The 22,150-nt window shown below is 35.8% G+C and overlaps 1 protein-coding gene and 1 pseudogene across 2 annotated transcripts in view; one reads left to right on the top strand and one right to left on the bottom strand.

Annotated features, from left to right (window-relative positions):
* The window catches only part of Ascc3 (activating signal cointegrator 1 complex subunit 3), a 312,592-nt gene that overhangs the window by 127,574 nt on the left and 162,868 nt on the right, over positions 1–22,150 (bottom strand). For both annotated transcript variants that reach the window (XM_060373328.1, XM_060373327.1), the window contains exons 24-30: positions 21,550–21,718; positions 18,901–19,121; positions 17,027–17,112; positions 15,184–15,350; positions 14,316–14,461; positions 14,091–14,211; positions 10,530–10,672 (exon numbers count right to left, since the gene is read on the bottom strand). In XM_060373328.1, coding sequence (XP_060229311.1) covers positions 10,530–10,672; positions 14,091–14,211; positions 14,316–14,461; positions 15,184–15,350; positions 17,027–17,112; positions 18,901–19,121; positions 21,550–21,718 — 1,053 coding nt within the window. The remainder of the gene's footprint in view (positions 1–10,529; positions 10,673–14,090; positions 14,212–14,315; positions 14,462–15,183; positions 15,351–17,026; positions 17,113–18,900; positions 19,122–21,549; positions 21,719–22,150) is intronic.
* Positions 20,072–20,623, top strand: LOC110557970 (anaphase-promoting complex subunit 15-like; annotated as a pseudogene).

Genomic DNA, 22,150 nt, shown 5'->3' with positions numbered 1-22,150 from the left:
AAATGAAGTTTAAATACTTTGTTTTTTTTTCCAAGTATTAATTTTTTAACCTGTTTCACTATGATGAACCGCACATATAGGAGAAAATTAATAGTGAAGGAAACAACTTAGAACTTTCTACCGATTTGCTAACAGAAAATATTTCAAGAGATAGTTATTCAAAACAAAAGTTCAAAAATCCCCAATACTACAGAACTATGTTTCTTTCTGGCTTTTTCCGAACTCCAAATACAACCATACCTCAAACAGTTTGCCATATAGTGACATTTATTTTAAGCATATATCTATCTGATTAAAAAAGTAAATCTGCCTGGGGGCAAAGCTCAGCAATACAGCACTTGCTTTTAACATATAAAGACATGGGTTCAAACTCTGGTAATGCTGACAGAAAAAACATTACATGTGGAGTAAATATACAAAGAAGGTGTTACTTACAAATGTAAAAACAAACCTAAAAAATAAATGAAAACCAAACAATAACAGATTTGCCATATAGGCCAAACACACAGAATAGCATTTAAAAATTATCTTTAGCTTGGCCTAACTCTTACTGATAATAATATACAAACTTAATTACAGGTAAGATATTCACATGTTTACTCACATTTCTAAGTTAATTTCCTACAGCACTAGCAAAAAAAATAAAAATAAAATAAAACCTTCTGTAAACATTTCATATTTAGTTTTGAACATAAATTTAATGCTTATTTCCATTTTTAAAGAATTCTGATCCTATTATATGCTTGGAGAATAGATTATTTCCATATATGAAAAGGCTTTTCAAACATAGAAGAAACTAATTTGCAAAGATATATTATGAGGTTGTTTTTTTTTTTTTTTAAGAAAGGGTCTCACTGTGTATCCATGGCTGTCCTGGAAATTCACTCTGTAGAGCAGGCTAGCCCTATAGCCTGCCTCTTCGTTCTGGGATTAGAGGCATGTGTCACCACATCCGCTAGAGTTAACTTGGACATAAATATAATGTCAAAGGTCCCCTCACTGCTTTCAGCAGGGGCAGCCTATTAATATGGCACACTCAATGGCAGAGCCATGACACTAACAAAGGCTGAGTGTCCCTTATCTGATTTTGGAATATCTGCAGATGCCAACTGGACATCCTAATCTATAATGTTCCTAAGCACAGGTACAATCCGTAACAGTTCATATACTAAAAACCGATTATTTTTAGAATCCTAAGTGTATTTTTTTTTTAAACATATTTACTTCTCACATCAGTCCTGTGAGAATAGGACCATTTCTTTTACATGTGAAAAATTGAGGCTCAGCGGCAAAGTCGCATACCTGGGTCATATAATTAATGGTGGGAAGCCAGTACTGATCCCAGATCTGCTGGAAATAATTCATGGCTTCAAACAGTGCACCCATACATTACTACTCCAATGCGAGATACTTGTAGTGACTAGACCCCACTCTTCTGGACTGTACGCAGAAAACAGGTTAAGATACAACGAGTAATTACCATCTACACACTGGGGAATCATCTACACACCTCAGATGACTGCAAATATAGTATTCTTTAGTATTTGGGCATTTCTGTTCTTACGCCTGAACAAGAAGAACATCTCAATATCTTGTCCTCTGAACTAAAACCAAATACCCACTCTTTCGGCTTCTTCATGATTATGAAATGGTTAAGTTACTTGTTCTTGTAGCTATTGATGTGTATCGTACAATAGTTTTCGTCAAATTTTGCATATTCCACCTTGATTTTTCCATCTTATCTGAAATTAATATGTTATCAGTGAGCCCACTCCACTATACTGCAAACCAAAACAGGCTGAGTTTGTTACCCTGTGTTTGGGTTCAACTTGTCATTTACTTTGTGCATTACTTAAAGTAATCAATCTTTCTATTCTAGGTTCTGCATCTGGAAAACTGGGATAAGAACTAAGTTCTACAAGTCCATGACCAGATTTAATTATACTTATCTTAAAAAAAAAAAAACTGCATGCATGAGACCAATTAAGAAAAAGGAGACAGCTTCTTGTCTTCTGTGGTTTAAGGGATAAAAACTGATGCTCATAATCACACCTATAGCCTATGAGTCCCAACTAAATCCAAATGTCTAATGCTCAGCAAATTCACTGATGTCTATTTTCCACACCATTTCTAGATTAATCACATCATAAGAGTTTCCTTGGTTTTTAAGAGGACTGAGGCCTGATTTATTCAAAGAATAGGCCCATGATTATTGGGTAGCAGCTTGGTATTTCCAGCTATTTTGGCAGTAGACATAAGGAGACCTTTAGTTTTAGGGCACCCTGCACTAAACATAGCAAGATCTTTGTTAGACTGAAAATAAAAATGGGCAAGTTGGTGATAGAAACTTGTTGCACTGGTCATTAGTCTTGTTGCTTATGACAAAATACCAGACCAAACTAGCTTGGTGTGTGTGTGTGTGTGTGGGGGGGGGGAGATGTTTTGGTTTACAGTTCCTATGTAAATCCATCATGGTAGGGAAGGCAGGGAGTCAGTGGGAAGCTACTGGCCACATTGTGTTCAGGTGAGGTCACAGAGAACAGTGAATGCCAATGCTCAGCTACCTGGCTCCTCATGTAATGAAGCCCATGCAATAATGGGTCATTTACATAGGTATGTCCAGAGGCTTATTAATCAACATACCTGCCTACACTGTATGAAGCCTGGAGTTTGAGCATATGTATCACAAACAAAAGCCCTGAAAGAAACTGGGATGAGATTTATTCATATATAAAATATATAAAATTATATAAAATTAGCAAAAATTTGAAGAGTTCAATATAATTTAGGTAGGCTTCTAGCCCATTGATCTGAATTAACAAGACTTAGCCATACTGTTATATTTCTCATACTTGTTTTCACGTTGTCACCATCCACATTCCTTACTGGGCTTGCTCCAGTCAGAGATTCTCTTTCTTGCTTCTGACCTTTGGGTGCTCCCCACCTGTCCTGGGGGACTTCAAGGAATAATAACATAACACATTTTGCTCTACATTTTTTTAGGACAAAAACCTTTGGAGAATTCTCATTTACTTCCCCTTAAAAGGACAAAAATAAATTAACTGGCACCTTTTTTACTATTTTAGGTCCCTAGATCTTGTCTAACACTATATAGAAAGAAAGGGGGAAGCTTTGAAGCTATAGCAAGAGACAGAGCTGAAGGGTGAATGTAAACACAACCATGACAAAAGCCCAAGCTTCTGTCTCAGCACTCTGAGGTTTCAACCCAGTGAATTCAGAAGAAAGGACTTTCTCCTACTTTTATGTCTTTCAATGCTAGCTGGTAAGTACCCAGTGCTAACCCATTCCTGCTGATGTGGGATACACAGTGACAGTGCAACACCCAAGGGACTCTCTCAGTGCCAAAGTGTCAGTTAACTGAGATGTGTATTTACTTCCATCCCCCTCCCCTTCTCTTATTTACTCCTTAACCAGCTCCAAACTGGTTTCTGTTCATAAAAGAGTGTTCTTGCCAAGTTCACTCAGGCCCTCCCAATCATATTGGGAGCTTCTCTCTCATACCATGAATTCTCTTCAGCACTTCATATAGCTGAGCACTTGCTCCCTCACCAAACACCATCTACTGGCATCTTACCGCACTGGTATCATTTTACCTCAGCTCCCTAGTTTTGTCTTACCTCAAAATGAGGAACTCCTCTTCTTCTCCACACCACCCAAGGCTGTTACAGACTCATTTGGGCTGAACATCCTGTAAATAAACATGCCCAACTCCATATGCTCACATCTCACATCTGCTGCAGGTTTGACAGAGCTCTTATATTTAATCACTTTGTTATTTTTAATTGAAAGTCATAAGCATACCACAAATACGTAAAAATAACTTGAGTTCAAATTTCTTTCTTCCTCTATTTCATCCTTCATTTCTCAGATTTTGCAATTTCATTAAGTAGCATCATTATGTTCTGAGTTAACAGCCAGGGTGCCATTCTTGATCACTTTTCCTATCTTTCATCTATCACAGTCTTCTGTTTGTTTTTTGTTTTGTTTCATTTTGAGGCAAGGTTTCTCTGCCTTGGTTGTCCTGGACTCACTCTCTAGACTCCCTGCCTCTGACTACCTGCGTGCTGGGATTATAAGTGTGTGCCACCATGCCCAGCTTATAATAGTCTTATTATTAGCAATTTTAAACGTATCTTTCCATCCCCACTGCCACTAAGGTAGGAAACCCTAGGCCACCATCCATAGTAAGTTTCACTTTACTCTTCCAGAAGTAACAAAACTATTTGCAAAAAGTGAATGAATTATCTGGGGAGATGGCTTAGTGGATAAAAAAACTTATCACTTATGTGTAAGGATTAGAGTTTAGATTTCCAGAAACCCATGTATAAAGACTGGCTGGCCATCACTGATCACTTGTAATTTCAGCCTCAGTAGGTAGAGATAATGGATCCCCAGAGCAAGCTGGATAGCTAGCAATGTGGATGAGCTCTAGATTTGAAAGAGAGACCCTTCCTCAGTGAAAAAAGTAGAAGACCCATCTAGGATGATTTGTGGCACCAAAACTGGTCCTCTACATACACATATATTCAGAAACATGCAAAAATGTGAGCACACACACATGGAACTGGAAAAAGAAAAAAATGTAAATGAATGTATGTAATTTTGCTTACACCCCCTGTTGTCTTGAACTCCCCTACCTATCTGCTTGGCTTGCTTGCTGTCTTTTCCAGCTTTGCTCAGAGGTTACCTTATCATAGGTTCTTCTGCCTTGAAAATCACCACACATTATTTATTTGCTTATTAGCTCCTATCCTCACTGGAATATTAATTATATAAAGGCAGGAACTTCATATGACACAAAAACTACGAAAGCACTGACCTTATGAATAAATATCTCTCCATATACTTAAAATAAAATTCAACCACCTTAATATGGTGGCTCTGTAGCTTTGCACAAACTTCCAACGTCACCTATGCCACTGCCCTCCCAGCCTTCCATCTACAGCAGATCCATATCAGTTCCTTTACCATGCTGTTCCTTGGTCCAAAAGCTGTGCCTCCTTGGTATAGCTAGTTCAATCACATGCTTTGGTTCTCAGCTTTAATGCACCATGTAACATACTATTTTCTTATTCTACTTTACTTATTGTTGGTTTTAGTGATGCTTGTTTTCCACAGATTTCTGCCTTATTTGAATAGCCACATATAAAGCATGTGAGTGTGTGTGTGTGTGTGTGTGTGCGTGTGTGTTTTATTAACCTTGAGAACTGGCCATCACCTGGCTAATAGAGTCCTTGGTATATTGTCGTTATCTAATAAGGTAAGAACAGGCAAGATGACGCAGTGGTAAAGGCACTTGCACTAAACATGATGAGTTTGATTCCTGGGATCCACATGTTAGAGAGAACTGACTCCCACAAGTTGTCTTCTGATCTCCATACATGCCTCCCTTACAAACAAATAAATAAATATAATTACAAATAAAGTTAATTGGAACTGGAAAAGATAGCTGAGCTGTTTAGGGCACTCATTATTCTTGCAGAAGACCAAGGTTTAATTCCTAGAACTCACATGACAGCTCACAACTGCTGGTTAATTCCTATTTCAGGTAATCCAGCACCCTTTTCTGGCCTCCATAGGGAACAGGAATTCCTTCAGTACATATACATACATTCAATTAAATAAATAGTAAGTCGTAAGTTTTACCTGTTAAGAGTTAGCGAGTACCATACAAACTCTAGTGAGGAATACATATTGATTTGAGAAAGAAGATAGTTATTTATGCGGTAAATATAAAACAGTTAATTTCATTTAATTTAAAAAGTATTCACTGATACAAAAGCTATTTATTAATGGGGTAACATGCAACATGCTGATACATGTAAACACAACTATTATGTCTTTATGGTAAGAACGTTTACAAACTGTTCCTGTAAGTTTTTGAAATATGCAGCATGTAGTTCTTATGTGAAGGCATACTATAGCACCCCAGAGCTCCCTGCTCCTATGTACTTACTAATGAAGTAATCTTTTCTCGTTCCTTTCCCCAAAGTCAGTAGCACCTGACAGCTCCCAGCTCCTAACTTAATACTCACAGACCAACATTTCCCAGTTCCCTACTCACTTCACCTGCTCACTGGTACCTATTATTTTACTTGCCCCTACTATCAGATCAACTTCTTTAGATTCTACATATGTATAGAACTTGTGTTTATGTACCTGACTTTCTTCTCTTAACATAATGATCTAAAGTTATATCCTTGCCACACATCACAGCTTTGATTAATACGATTAAATAGTATTACATGTGTGTAAATGCTGTTTTTATTTCCTCAGAAAGGGGTATGAGATAAGGCTGTACCCAAGCTTCTAGCCTCTATAAACATTAATCTTCCCGGATTTTGAAGGCTTTAGCTTCCAGCCTGTCTGCTAACCAGGCTTAGAATGTTTTCATCCTCCAAGACTTACTGCTGAATAAGCTCACCTTTTCCACTTCTTTCTGAGCTCTGGCTGGCTGGTTCAATCCAACTGTCCTGGCTCAAAACTCCTCTCCAAGTTGTATGAATCAAACTGGCTTCTCTGCTTCTCACTGAACTCCTCTGCTAAGAAAAACTACCTCTGAAGTATACCAAACTGCCTGCACGGAACTCAACTGAACTGCACTGAACTGCACTGTACTGGCAGCGTGAAATCTACTGAATTCCTCTACTACACTCTACTTCTTTCTGCTCTATCTGCACTGCTCTGACAGAGCTTTTCTTACCTGTCCGTTCTCATGAGAGCTTTGAGTATCCTATCTCGGACTCATTCTGCCAAATCTTTCTCTGATTCATCACTTTGTCCGTCAATTAGACATCATTGTTTGGAATTAAATGTGTGTACTAAAGGCATGTCTATATTCCAGTGAGAGGAATATAGTGTGTAGTGTGTATATTTAGCCTGATCACATGGATCTAGGTCTTTGGATGTGACCCTTTGCCAGAGTAGCCATGTTGCTGGATTAAAATTCCTCTGCATATTTGTATTACATTACTTTTGTCCACTCCGGAGCTCTTAGACACTTAAAATTTATTCCCTGACTATTGTGAAGGTGCCACAGTAAACAAGGGAGCTAAAATGCCTCTTGGACATAATAATTTCATGTCCCTTCGCTGTCTCATTGGATAGTAAAGAGTTACATTTAAGATTCTGAGGAATAGTCAGTTTTTTATAATGTCGGAACTAATTTACGTTCTCAACAAAATCATGAAAAGGTTCTCTTTTCAGCACATCTTTACCTGACTTAAAATCTGTCATCTTTTTGATGTGTACCTTTATTACCCAGGTAACATGATATAATTTGCAGTTTTGATTTCTATTTGACAACTAATAATAAAGAAGATTTTTTAATACCTAGTACCTAGTGTTTTGACTCACTGACCATTATTTATTTAATTTTATTTACTTTTTCAGTTTTTGAAAAACTCCAACCACACAACTTCTAGATGTATACATTACAAATATTTTCTCCCATTCTCTAAAGCTGTCTCTTAATTCTGCTTAGCTTTCTTTATTATGATTTTAAGCCATTTTGAGTTGGAACTTGTAAGAAACAAATAATGAAACTTCATGATTTTGAGTGATTTAAAAAAAAAAAAAAACAATTTCCAGTATTCTTTCTCTAATGTCTTTTTTGTTATTCAAAATGGTCTTAGCTTCCTAAAAGGTCACCTAAAACTTGTATCATGGGCACCAGCTCGCTCACAGGCCTAGATTTTTGGTTTCTTATTTTATCTCATCTGCGGTTCTGCTGTTGGTGATCTGTTGGTTTTGCAGAGCTGAGGTCTGAGCTCAGGGACTTGACGTGCACTCCACAGCCCTGCCCATACAACTGGAATCCCTCTCCACACTCTCCAGTGGTATTAGTTGTTCCCTATGGAGCACCCAGACAAAGTTGTTTTGATTATTTGAGGAAGAGCTGCATTGCTTGGAAACCTTTTTTTTTTTTTTTTTTAATATAGGCACTGGGGAAAATATTGATTAATAAATTTGGGCAATAAATTTAGTAGCCTAGATAAATGTTGCCCATACAGTAAACATGAGCTACTTGTGAATAGCCAGTATTATCTCCTATAACAGAAGCCAAAAAAAAAAAAAAAAAAGAAAAAAAATTCTCTGAACACTCTGGCAATCAAATTTTTCTATTTGTTATGAAGTCTGAGAGAATAAGAGAAAGACCCAGTGAAAGTTTGAGGCTAGTGTGGATGCTCATGTAATGACAAGATATTCCCAGGAACAATTCATCAATGCTATTTATCAATGGTAATAAGTTTTTGTGCTAATTAAAACAACAATAAAATTCTCTACAACAGCTGAGCTATGCAGACTTCCTCAGAGAGCATATCACTAAAAAAACAAAAAAAGAAACAAAGTGCACTTTAGTAGGGACAAATATGATGTTCACATTTTAAGTGAATATGAGCTACATATGTGCTGAATATGTATCAATATACTTTGAACAAACATCCCAAAACGTAGTCAGTGGATAATTACTTTATACCCTGACTTCACAGAAATGTCTTGGAACACTTTTAGAGATAAAACAAAAGCAAAGTAAAACTAAACCTAGAGAGACACTGCCAATGTTAACCAATCAACAGTTAATTTATCCATTTCCAGCATTTCCCTCCGAACCTCTGATACTACCGTAATGCAACAGGTAACTTTTTAATAGATTTTTAAAATGGCTCAAACATTAGTTTTCCTTAGCATCTTCAAACAAAAATTCCCTTTTGTTGGTTCCATGCTGCTCCTTTTTCTTTCTTCCTACACCTCCATAGCCCTCTTTCTACTTTCATTTCTCATGTGACCTAATGTCCAACCTTCCCTTGCTTCCTTAACACCTCTTTTGTCCCTTCTTGAAGAATTCCTTTGATTAGAAAGGTTATCCCTCCTCCCATATATGTATAAACAAAATAAACTAGGATATGTTTATGAGAACGTGCAATTTTTATCTTTCTGAGTCTTAGTTTCCTTGAATGTAACTTTTTATCTCTATCTACTTTCCTTAAAAATAGCAATTAGGTAACACAGAACAAAAATATTGTGTTATAATTATCTTGACCTTAAATTATATTGTACAGTATGTATATATATATATATATATAAAATCATCCTTAATATTGTAATGATAAAACTTTAAAGATAAAAAACTAGTAAATAAAGCCATCCATGGAACTAAGAAAAAACACTTTGAAATACCAGCTTATGATAACAAAATCATTATATCCAACAGACCATAACTCTAATTGGCCATGAGAAGACGAAATGGAGAAATATACGATCTGTTTAGACTGGATTGATGTCTTTGGAACACTTTTCTGCAGGGTATGACCATAAAACGGAGAAATGGGAGAGGAAGAAGAGATGATGACACCACAATTAGGTAACTTATTTCCTTGGTCTTCATAATTCTGTCTCAGAATTATTTTTAAAACCAGAAAAGTATTAAAGAGAAAAGTCACTACAAATTAAATTTATGGAACAGAGAAGGAATATCTATAAATAGCAGAAGGAATAATAGGGACCATATCACACAGACTATATAATATAGAAGACAAAATCTTCAATTTGTAAAAGAAAAAAGAAAACCAAAAATAATTAGGGAGCATATTAGTATATATGAATACTAACATAAACACATGTAGGAAAAGTTGTATAATATGAAGTTTTATATAGATATTTCCAAGTAAAAGGCTCTCTACAAATCTGTAAGATAAATGTACCAAAAAAGATAAACAACCATAGAGAATTAAGGGACAAAAAAGAGAATGAAAACTAGTGAAAAAATATATAACATGTTCATCAACAAAAAACTAAGGAGTAGATTAAAACAAAAAGATAACACTTTATTTATATATAGAGTTATCTTTATAGTGTTAATAAGTTACAATGAAATGAAAGTGTGAAGCCTTGCTCTCTTACACCACTGGTAACTCATACAGCACGGTTGAACAACTTCATCAGTATAATTGTTTTAGGAAGCAATTAGTAGTGTAAGAAAAGTAGTAACTATGTTCTCTGAAGAAATAATCCTAAAGATACAATTTGCAACAAAGAAACTTGATTTTTTAATTATATAAAAGCACTATGAAATAGCTACATAGTGAAATAAAACTGTATAAGGATAAAATTTTAATTATTAAAAAACATAAAGGTAGTTTAAAAGTTTACTATACTGATTAATATTTACTGTTTTAAATACCGATCATGTCATTTTTTTAAAGTTAATTTAACAAAATAAATTATAAGTTGTACAAAGGCAAGAAATACTAAAAACTTATAAAAACATAGTTGAATATAAATATTAACCATAATGATGTTAAATAAAGGGAATAATCTAGTATATATATGTGAAGTAAATGTTTTAATGGGAATATCAGAGGAAATGCATGTAAATATTAACACTGGGTAAAGGTAGCACAACAATGTACTCCTTGTTTACTTCTATTATAGAATAAAACTGAATATGATAAAATACTTAATTCCCCTCATGGTACAGCATTAACTTGAAAAGGCATCTCACTTACCTCCTGCTCATCCATGTTCAACCACTGCTTTGGGTCTTCCTCAGTAGCCAGAAAAGCTATCAACTCTAAAGCTGTAAGTCGAGTTTGACGTCTTGATGAGACAAATATCAAAACAGGTTTGGCTGGAGAATGACTCCTAATTGCTGTGGAAAGTTGTGGGAATGAAATATTAAGTCATTTAATAAAATACATAAAGACCAAGGTCATTCATGTGGATTCTTAACTTGGTCATGAAATTTAGCATTATTTTAGGTAGTAGAGGTGTCTGGCAGGACACTAGAAAAGTGACAGGCAGGTTAAGATGCTGGCCATACCCTGAGTGCAGTGCTTAGCCTCGCATCCTGAGCGTATCATTTTAGCTTTTTATGGTATCCAACCATGCTTGGGGAGAATGTCCTGCTTCAATGGCTGTAAAGGCCTGAATGATCATGGCTGCATCACACTGTTGTGAGACTCTAATCTTGCATATATACCACAGGCAAACCAAGGAGACCAACACCAGAAGGCCTGCTAACGCTCCCATGCCCGCCCATTCCTTCAGATGATTCATGGCTGCAGCAATCCATGTTAATAATCCTGTGGCTAGTCCTGCGTCCACTCTGGTAGAATTTACTGTGACAATGGCCACTCTCAGCTGCACTCAGGGTCAGCCGCTTTTGACCCAGAGAAGAGCATGTCTGATTGCATGCGGGTTGATGCCCCAGGTCCCGCCTCTGAGAAAAAGGTATCGGACGGGTCTGATGCTCTTTGGGTGGATGACACCTAAATGAACATCAGTACAAAGTCCCAATTTATTTCTAATATCAGAGATCAGACCTCTACTCTTGCCTGATGCGTCTAAAACAAAAAGGGGGAACTGTAGAGAGCTGCGGAATGCTATGCCTTAAAGATGGAGCTGGTTTCCGCCTTCCACCTTCCCGATGGTGAGTGCTCTCTGTCATGAACAATTCCACATTTGGCTAAGGCCGAGGATCTGGCTTGCTTCCATGTATGTGGACCTATCTGCATTGCCCACGTGGCACGCCTGGGTTGGCTACCCAGAGGCTATTTAAGCTGTGGGCTGGCTTTCCCCAGGGTCCGAGGATTGTTCAAGGTTCCTGAATAAACTGCATTGAAAAAAAAAAAAAAAAGATGCTGGCCATAGCACAGGGAAGATTTACAGAATCTTACATTGAGTTCTCTCTATTCCTGAGCTTGTTTCCATGATACTGCTGCTTGTCTAAGTAGTGACATTAACATTATAGTTCTAGGATCTAAGGAGTTCAAGATAGCCCTGAAGAGTGAGGAAAAAGTGCAAGAAAGAAAAACAGTAACACACAGGTTTCTTCTTTTTTGGTTGTTATCAGTAGATGAAGAATTAAGATGTATTTTTAATTTACAAACTGCAACAATACATAGCTAAGTGATAGATAGCAAGACTGTTTCCCTCTGACTCTGGAAATACATGTGTGAGGCTACAAATGGAAAGAAAGTACAGCTGAGAACAGTAGAGTAGAGGTTCCTAATGCTATCAGGGAAGGGCATGGCAAGTCAGCACACAGAAGACTGGGGCACTATGAAGCCTGGGTGACAAATAACTTTTTTTTAAAATTTATTTATTTATTGTTTATACAACATTCTGCCTACATGTGTACCTGCATACCAGATCTCACTACAGATGGTTGTGTGCTACCATGTGGTTGCTGGGAATTGAACTTAGGACCTTTAGGAAGAACAGCCAGTGTTCTTAACCTCTGAGCCATCTATCCAGCCCAACAAATAACATTTTTAAAGAAATACTTAATGTGACACATGAATCATTTGGATTATCTGGACAGTGGCAAATTGGTACAAAAAGAACTTTTATTTAAGTAGCACTTTCAAAACAGTGCAAAAGGGGGTTGGTTGCAGGTGGAGAAGAATCATGAAGACTCATTGTTCAAAAATGTCACAATGATGTCTAACATCTTATATACTAATTAAAATTAAAACCTAGTTGTTTAAAAATTTTATTAAAATATTTCCACTTGATTTATTTTTTGAACTGTGAGCTGCAGAACCTTGGGTTTTTTTTTGTTTGTTTGTTTTAAATGGGCTGAGAAATCAGTGTTAAAATGGATATACAGATGTGTAATTGACTATATACCACAAGTACACCACAGTAAGTAAGGCTAGCACAAATCCTATTTCCAAACTCAAAGACATCTAGAAATCACTCACTGAAGGTCTGACAAGTAGTTCATAGGACAGGGCTGAACTGACTCTGTGCCTAAAAGCAAGTACTTCAGGTCTTTACTATTGACTATTTACACAATGCAAGTGCTCCTGTTCTGTAATGGCGTGCAGCCAGCCATTCCTTATACAGATAAAAGCAATTTCTGTAACAGATACTATGAAAAATCAACATTTATCCTTATTTTTTATCATTCACCATTTATTATAATACTAAAAATATAAATGATAAATGTGTTATAAATCACCTTAAAAACATAATGTTTAAAATACATACTCCTGCAATACTGGTATCATTTATATAGACAATCATGAATGATCTGTTTCTTTTCTAAACCTCAACATTTAATGTGTTTTACTGCTGCAAGAACAGGTGTGGCTGAGCAGCTCCTGGCAGATTTATTGTTCATTAGTGATTTTGTACAATGCTTCTGTGGAGGTGTAAATAATCTGAACTGCCAAGATGGGTCTCCAGCCCACAATCAATACTGCGCTTCTGTCACAGGCTAATTACAGCAGCTAAAAAGTCACCTCACTACTGTCACCTCACAATCAACAGCAGTACACATTAGAGAATTTATTTTGTAGGTTATTTTTAATTGATACAATAAATATTCCTTCTGTAGTCTAAATAAAACATGCTTCAATAAAACAGGTATTAGTCCTATGTTTCTCCTATTTGCTTGATTTGTTAGAAAAGGAAAAACCAAAACCAAAACATGAAATCTATAGAAAATTTAAAAGTAATGAATTGTACAAGTTGTTTAAAATTAAGATTTATCTATTTTTATTTTATGTTTATGGATGTTTGCCTACGTTTATGTATGTATGTATGTATGTACGTACGTACATCATGTGAATGTCAGGTACCTTGCAGAGGCTATAGACATCAGATGGCCTGGAACTGGAGTTACAGATGGTTATAATCTGCTATGAGGTGCTGGGGATTGAGCCCTGGTCCTCACCAAGGGCAGTAGATAATCGTAACTACTGAACCATTTCTTTGGCTACTGAACTCTCCCAAGTTCTATATTTTCTGTTGCTCTTATTTATCATTTATTTAGCTATTACCTAACATATAAAACCTTGGATGTCTAATATTAACATCTACTTTGTAAATTATGCATCTTTCTTGTAATGTCATTTTGATTTATGAAATACCTCTAATTTCCCATATACAAGTCAATAATATTTAAGTTCCTCAATGGTAATGAAGATAGCTTCTGAATGTTTATATCTGTGGGACCATTACCACAGAATTTCACACAAACTGAAATTATTTTGAATGTATTTAATAGTTTCTATCTATACAGAATGCTTATTACTTCATTTCAAGAATCTGATGCTTACCCTGAAATGCAGGCTTGTTCATACTAGCCATGCGTGGGCAGTAATGTTGACCTGGGAAACCTTGAATGTGAACTTCCAGTGGAACGGGGCGAACTGATGGTCGGAAGTTGAACAAACCCATCTGGTAAACATAAAAAGAAGCCAGTTATACTTTTTATATTGAAGGGTACATCACAACTCTATACTGTTAAACATAAAAACTGTTGCTGAATAATGTCCGCATACCTGCTTAATGTTGAGCCAGTCAGCAAGGTCTCTGGCATTAGCTAAAGCCGTGGACAGTCCTACAATTCTAACAGGCTTCTCTGTGTGTGATGAGATGAAGTTTGTTCGAGATACAATGACTTCTAGAACTGGACCTCTCTCTTCCCCTAAAATTTAAGAACAATGAATATTAATCATTTAATAAATCCATAATGGTTATTGAAGGTAAAGAGTCAGAGTACAAAGATTTCTTAAAAGGCTTGGAAGCAAACTACTGTATGAATGAGTAATCTCACTTTTGTGTGGATATCCAGAGAAATTGAAATCAGTATGCCAAAGAGTTGTATGTACTTCACTGTTCATTATATTACTATCTACAATAGATAAATAATGGCTAAGTGTTCACTCACAGATGAATAAAGAAAATGATGTATATAATGAAATAATATAATGCAATAAAGGAATGAATTCCTATCATTTAAAACATAGATGAGCCAGAAGATATTAAGCTAAGAAAAATGAGAGACAAATTTGCATCATCTAGTAGAATAAAATTATATATATACATATACACACACATATATATGTCAAACTCAAGGAAACTCAAAGAGAAGAAACAGAGATTTCCAGGGGATGGAAGTGGTTTGGTGGGAAAAGGAAAACTGAGATACTGGAAAGGCACTTAGTTTCAGTTAGAGCAAAAGGACCAAGAGACCTACTGAGCTATAGTTAGTGACAAATATTTTAACATGACTTAATCATTACACACTCTATGCAATTAATACAACACATTATACATCAATAATATATACAAATATTTGTCAATGATATTATACTAATAAAATAAATAAGTTTTATAAAATTCTATATTTACTTGAGTGGTACCTACCAAGAAGATGGATCTCATCTATGATGAGAATGGTGACCTTCTGAACATAGCTCCTGTTCTGCCAGCTTCGGCTGACCCCGTCCCACTTTTCTGGTGTAGTGACAATAAGGTCAGCCTTAGCAATGGATTTCATGTCTGGAGTCACATCCCCTGTCAGTTCAATAACTCTAGAGAGAAATAAAATTGATCATCAGAAAACATAAAAGCTTGGACAGGCTAAAACATTTCTCTTTTGAAATTAAATTTTATAATGCTTAAAACTACTTCATCTGCTTTCACAAAAAAATTTCTGTATTAATACAGGAAGCCACACAATAAAGAATGTGTAAACAAAAGTAAACTCAAATCAATTATATGCAACTTATACATTTATAAGTGTCAAGCTAGCTTAATTAGACATAAATCAAGTTGCCTATTTTATTTTATAAAGCTGAGTTGCTATCTCCTTGCCCTCATAGTGAACGAGGTAGGCATCTTATTATTCTCTCTCTTTTGTCTTTTTTTTTTTTCTTCTTGAGACAGGACCTCATGTAGCCCAGGCTAATTTTGATCTCAGTATGTAGCCAGGGATGAACAGGCACTACTATCCCTCCTGCCTAAGACTACATGTGTCACCATATGTTACACTTTTTAAAAATTTGTTTGATAGGGAACGGTATTTTGTTAGGATATTTATTAAGAATTATTTGCAAGCTTAATTTAATTTCTTAGACTGAAATATTCTATAGGTAACAGAAAAATGCAAACACATTGGAATATAAGCAAGATCAGAAATGGCAACAAAATGGCACCTTTCTCAGGGTCTCAGTTTCACAGTGAAAAAGAAAGTTACCCTTCAAAGTATGGAAGAGGTATGTGTATAACATGTAGATAAAATTAGAGGTAAATTCCAAATTCTAGTTATTATTAAATAATTTGTTTTGATTTAGTTGTTGCTCCCCTGTTTGGTTTTTGTTTTGTTTTGCTTTTGAGACAGGGTTTCTCTGTGTTGTCTTGGCTGTACAGAACTCACTTTGTAGACCCGGGTAGCCTTGAACTCACCTGCTTCTGCCTCTCTAAGTGCTGGGATTAAAGGTGTGTGACATCATGCCTGGCTCTAAATAGTTTGTGTTTCTAGATTCAGACTGAGAGAAAAAAAAGATAGGGGAAAGGTTTGTTCCTCCAATGAAAATGTTCCCACAGCTGAAAAAATTTACACTGGACAATTTGTAACACTCCAGATGTACAGCCATTTGCTTCATATTTCGAAGTGACTACATACTCATTTTAATTTCAGAAAAGGTATAGTTTACCTAATTCCTTTTCTTTTTCTTTTTTTCTTTTCCAATCTCTGTAGAGATGTTGGTTCAATTAGTACCTAGTGGTCATTCTTCTGTGGAGATGACACAAACTTTTGAATGTGTATCATTATTTACTTGGAAGTGTACTATGGCATAGTCTTGCTGATGAACAATACTGCAAAAAACAGTCTTGTCAGATACTAAAATATTAACTAAAGTAGTTAATATTTGGATCTTTTTCATGAGTAAATTAAATGACAATGCTTTTAAAGTTATTTCTAGAAGTTATGCTCAATCACACCAGAAAGTTAGATAACTTACCTTTTTTGGAATAAACCAATCTTGGAAAGGTATCATGTCAAATCAAATAATTCACATTAAGTAATTAAGGATTGCATTTTCAGACTTAAAATGAAATACTGATAAGTCTAGTAACAGCAATAAACTTTTAAATAAAAGAATAAGAAAAATCACTGAAAAAATGAAGCAGCTTTACATAACTTTTAAATTTGCTGGTCACTTACACTTTTCAAGGCCGATTCTGAATAAAAATAAGAACTTACTTTTTACCAAGTTTTTCTTCTATTCTGATTTTCCAATCATCCATTCTTTCACGCACGAGAGCTTTGAGGGGTGCAATATATACTGCCTAAAAAGGGAGCACAGACAAAAGGACTCATGAAAATAATAGCATCTGCGAATAAGAGATACAAAATTCATCAAAACAGAACAATGTGGGGTTTAACGACAATGATCATTACATTCGTAAATTAATGAAGGGAACACCATAAACTTTATATTTATACAAAATAAGACAATTGCTATCATAAACATCAAAAAACAAAAGACATGTTCATTTTAGAGTATTTTAAAAAATGGAGATATTTCATGATGACACGCTATAGTCTAACATAATGCAAACAAACAATTATGATGAAATAACACATTATATAAGATTAGAGTCCTGTACAGAACTTACTTTACCTTCATGGAATACAAAAGAAAAGTTACCAATCCAGAAGTTTAAAAGAGAAGCTAGCTGTTTAAATTTTAGTGCAGATTGATGCCAGCTATACAATTTAGCAGTTTTCCTTTTTGAGAAATACCACAAAAGTGGTCTTTAATAATGTAAGCAAAATAAATACTAATATATATACCGAATCCTTGTTTTTAACATCATGCAATTTAGTGGAGCTGTTCTAGTATGCAACGTGTTCTTTATGGGTCAATAGCCACCTAACAGATTGAAAAGCAGGAGAGTAAAGTTATGCAGAAAGAAAAGGCACTTACTTGGAAAACCCTCCAAAAACGAAGTTAAACATTTCTGAAATCACAATCTAAAACTAGCTCTACTTTCAATGTGAAGTACTCACATAACTGAAAGAAACCCTAAAGACTATATATGTATTATATATAATATATAAATAATAAGGCAAAAAAAACAGTATTGACAAGATCAATGTCAAGAAATACCCTTTCTCCTTTTATCTTTTGTATTTTTCTGGTTTCAGATCACTGACTTCAAGGAAGCTGAGAAGAATGATGGTTATGAGGGAAGGGAGTAAGAGAATGGGGAGATGCTGTTCAAAGGTTATAGGTTACACTCGTGTAGAATAAATAAATTCTATAGACTGTATTACAACATGAATTAAAATTGCTGTGCCACATTTGAAGTCTCCTAAGACTAGGTATTAGTGTTCTTACCACAGAACAACTATTTGAAGTAGATATGTAAGCTACCTTGATGGTAGTAACCATTTCATAATGCACATGTACACTAAAATATCACATTGCATACCTCAAATACACAGTTTATTAAAAATAAAGAAATCCTGGGAAAAATAATTAACAATATTGTAGTATTTAAAACAATGTAGAATCTCTCTCCATATTTCCTTTATATAGTCAAATTTTTCTTAAAGTAACAGCATTTCTTTCATATCCAGGGTATTTGATTTTAGGTTGCTGTAATCATATGAAGAAGGCTAAGAACCAGGTATCTTACCGCAGACCTACCAATGACTTGAAGATGTAACAAGAAAAAGATTCAACTAGAGGGCTCCAAATAGGGGTAAATTATTATTATTATTATTATTATCCAAGGAAATTATTCTAATACTCATGTGGTCCCTTGGGAAATTCTCTGCTAGAAAACAATCTCTCTGGGTCCTGACAATATATTTAGAACTTCCTAGTTTTTAGAATCTTTTTGGGTTGACTAAAAAATCACTCTTGGGCTAGAGAGATGGCTCAGCGGTTAAGAGCACTGTCTGCTCTTCCAAAGGTCATGAGTTCAATTCCCAACGACCACATGGTGGCTCACAACCATCTATAATGTGAACTGATTGCCTCTTCCGGCAGATGTAAATGCAGATAGAACACTCATATACATAAAATAAATAAATCTTAAAAAAAAAATAATCACTCTTAAACTGACCTTTGAAGTTGGATACTTGTTGAAGACTCTGAAAATGGCTAGTTCAGCTGCAACCGTCTTTCCTGAGCCAGTCGGGGCTCCAAGCAGGACATTACAGTCTGTGTGATACAGGGTGTGAAATATCTGTGTCTGTACTGGGTTGAAGTGGCTGAAGTTATACAGAGCTTCATATGCTTTGCACCCCAAAGCTGTGACTGGTAAAGGCTGAAGGTCCAGCAATTCTGAAAAACATGATAGGTACTGCTATAAAATTACTGAACCAAACAATCAACCAACCAACCAACCAAACAAACAAACATTTACAGCTACATATTGTTATTTCAAATAACTAAAAGAATTCTTAATTCTCACACACCAGTAATGTCTTTTTACACATTTGACACATCACAGTAACATGCTGAATGCTCTTCTGGAAGGTTTCTATGATGTAAGTAGGGTCTTTATTAATTGGAATAAAACTTAAAGGACAGGTTTATGAGGGTATTCCTGTTACAGAACAAAACTATATCTAAATTAATGTGTAAACAAAAGAAAACACTACTTACAAACTTCAGTACTTTAACATTCACTAACAGGTTGCATTTGATCTGTTACATACTGGCGAAGCAGAGGAGTTGCATAAGCCATTGCTATAGCTAGTAGGAACTTAAGAAAATTGGAATGCAGAGAATAACAGAAAAGAACAAAATCTGTGCCAAGAAAACCCTCACAGAAAGTAGATTTAGTCCTCTTTCATCAAATGAACTAGAGGCCCATGGAATTAGAAATTAAACAATTTAGAGACAGTTATACATATTAACACATATTCCTAGGTATCAAGACTTCATAGTTTCATATATTCCAGAAATCTATCAGTAAAAACACTGTGGAATTACTGTCAAGATTGTTACACAGATGATGTTTATTTGAAGTTTAAATAAGATTGAATTTTGAAAGTTCAGCAAGAGGACATGTTTAGTTCTTCAAATTTAGGAGGAATGGACTGCACAGGAGAGACTGGAAGGAGAGGAGAGAGGGGAAACTACACTCGGGATGCAAAAAAAAATTAAGAAAAAAGAAGTAAAAATATTGCAACAGATGGTTAATTTTCTTCTTAAAAAGTCTACTGAAGAGGTCTGGGCAAGTGCTTCCAGGTCTCTGCTGGCTGTCAGCTCTTGTTACAACTAGGAAACTGAGGCCCAGAGAAATTAATTGTATTGGCCAAAGTCATTAGGAGCCATGTCTACCTTGTACCCTTCACTCTTCCGTGTGACTAAACACTGTGGTTTATCTGGATCAACCCTGTATGGAAAAGACAGAGCTGCAGAAGCAGGAGCAGCAGTATCAGGCTTGGCTCCAAAGCATCACAGAGAAAGACAACAACCTAGTACCTATTAACAAGTCTGGCTCAGAGCACTATGATGAGGAAGATGAAGATGATGAGGGGAGTGAAAAGGATTCAGAAGATGATGAGGATATGGAGGACATGGATGAGATGAATGACTATTATGAGTCATCTGACGATGGAGAGGTTAGTAAGGTAGGAGGGGTGTAGGGGAGTGTCTTTGTTCCTAGGCTCCTGCCCCTGATCTAATTGACGGCCAAGAGATACAGAAACCCTGGCTCTACCCAGGGGCAGGATCTGGCTGAGGCTGGCTGATGGCCCTCCCCACCCACACCCTGCCCTCTTCTTCAGGTGGACAAGGAAGGCAATAAACAGGATCAGGACCAGTGGATGATCTAGGCAGTCAAGCCAAAGTGGCCTCAGGGTGATTCCAGGCCACTCCTGGAATCACTATTTTGCACCCACAGCCTCAGCCCCTCAGGCTGCAGAACCAGCTTGTGGCTGCAGTGCCTAAAGCGTTCCCTCAGGCACTATGTCAGCTGCTGCCAGGACAAGGTCTCCTTGGGCTCTTCCAAGCCATCCGTCTTTCCTTAAATCCTTAGAGCCTGACCCCATCCCACCTTCCTGGCTAGTACCTCATTACTTGGTTGCCAGGTGTGGTCCCTATCTAACACTTGTAATTAAGACACAGGAGTGACTCTTAAAACACAAACAACAACGAAAACCTCTACTTAAAAGTCAAAAAGCTCTTCTTTGCTAACTGCTTGATTCTACTACATGGTTAGCCAAGAGCTGTGTGTGTATTTTCCATGTCAGATTAAAATTGCTCTAATTTTCTATAAAAATGAAATTAAGAAGGGAGAGAAAAAGGGACTCAAAGTTTGCAATGTCAAATCAATGCATATATATATATATATATTACAAAGAGTAGAAAGTCATGAGCATGGGAGATCTTTCCATCTTCTGATATCTTCTTTTCTTTCTTTCTTCAGAGACTTGAAATTTTTTTCATACAAGTCTTTGACTTGCTTGGTTAGGGTTACTCCAAGGTACTTTATGTCATTTGTGGCTATTGTGAAGAAGTAGTGTCATTCTCACTAAGTCTATCAAAAGTGACCGATTTTAATGCTTCTTTTAAAGTCAAAAGTTAGGGCATCAATTATACACTATTCAATGTACATATAGATTTTCTCTGAAAAAATCTCTTTCTAAACTATATTATCAAATCATTTAAATTTTCACAAATAATAAGTACAGATAAATTTCAACATTAAATAAAACTAATTTTGGAGGAAAGTAATGATTCAAATTCTTGTCGCTTTTACCTGTATGAGGAGGATGTCTCTCTGGTAGAATCAGATGTTGAAAGTTGATAATGCAAACAGCCTCGGCTCCTAGCCACCTATCAGACACTGCTCGAATGTAGTATTGAGAAGGCAAAGGCTCAAAAATAGGGATTGTAAATACCAGAAGTTGTGCTTCTTTACTAATAACCTGGTGTGAAATAAAGTCTCAAGTCAATATGAGTCTTCTACTACTATAAACATCACGACAGTCTACTGTTAAGAGAGCAGTACTTAACACCAGATGTACTGACAGAAAGTGTATTGGAATTTAATAGCTGAGATGCTTAGGTGCTTCAGCAATTTGTATGTGATTCCCTTTAAGAATCTGATGGACTCTTAGGTAAAGTTCATATTCATTTTGTGCTATTTACCATGCATTTACAGGTTAGCATTTGATTCATTTATCAAAATTACTAAGCATCATTCACTCAATTACTTAACTTTCATCTATAAAATTCTAATTACTATTGTAGTATTTACCCAATGTTAAAGTCCTACCAGTACCTTAAGAGGAGCACTACAATCATTTGTAATAAATGTTTAATATAAAGACAAACTCAACAAAAACAAATTGGATGCC

Source organism: Meriones unguiculatus, chromosome 20, assembly GCF_030254825.1.
Source record: "Meriones unguiculatus strain TT.TT164.6M chromosome 20, Bangor_MerUng_6.1, whole genome shotgun sequence".
Classification (NCBI taxonomy): domain Eukaryota; kingdom Metazoa; phylum Chordata; class Mammalia; order Rodentia; family Muridae; genus Meriones; species Meriones unguiculatus.
Note: the sequence above shows the minus strand (reverse complement) of the source record. Positions and strands in the feature narration are given on the sequence as shown.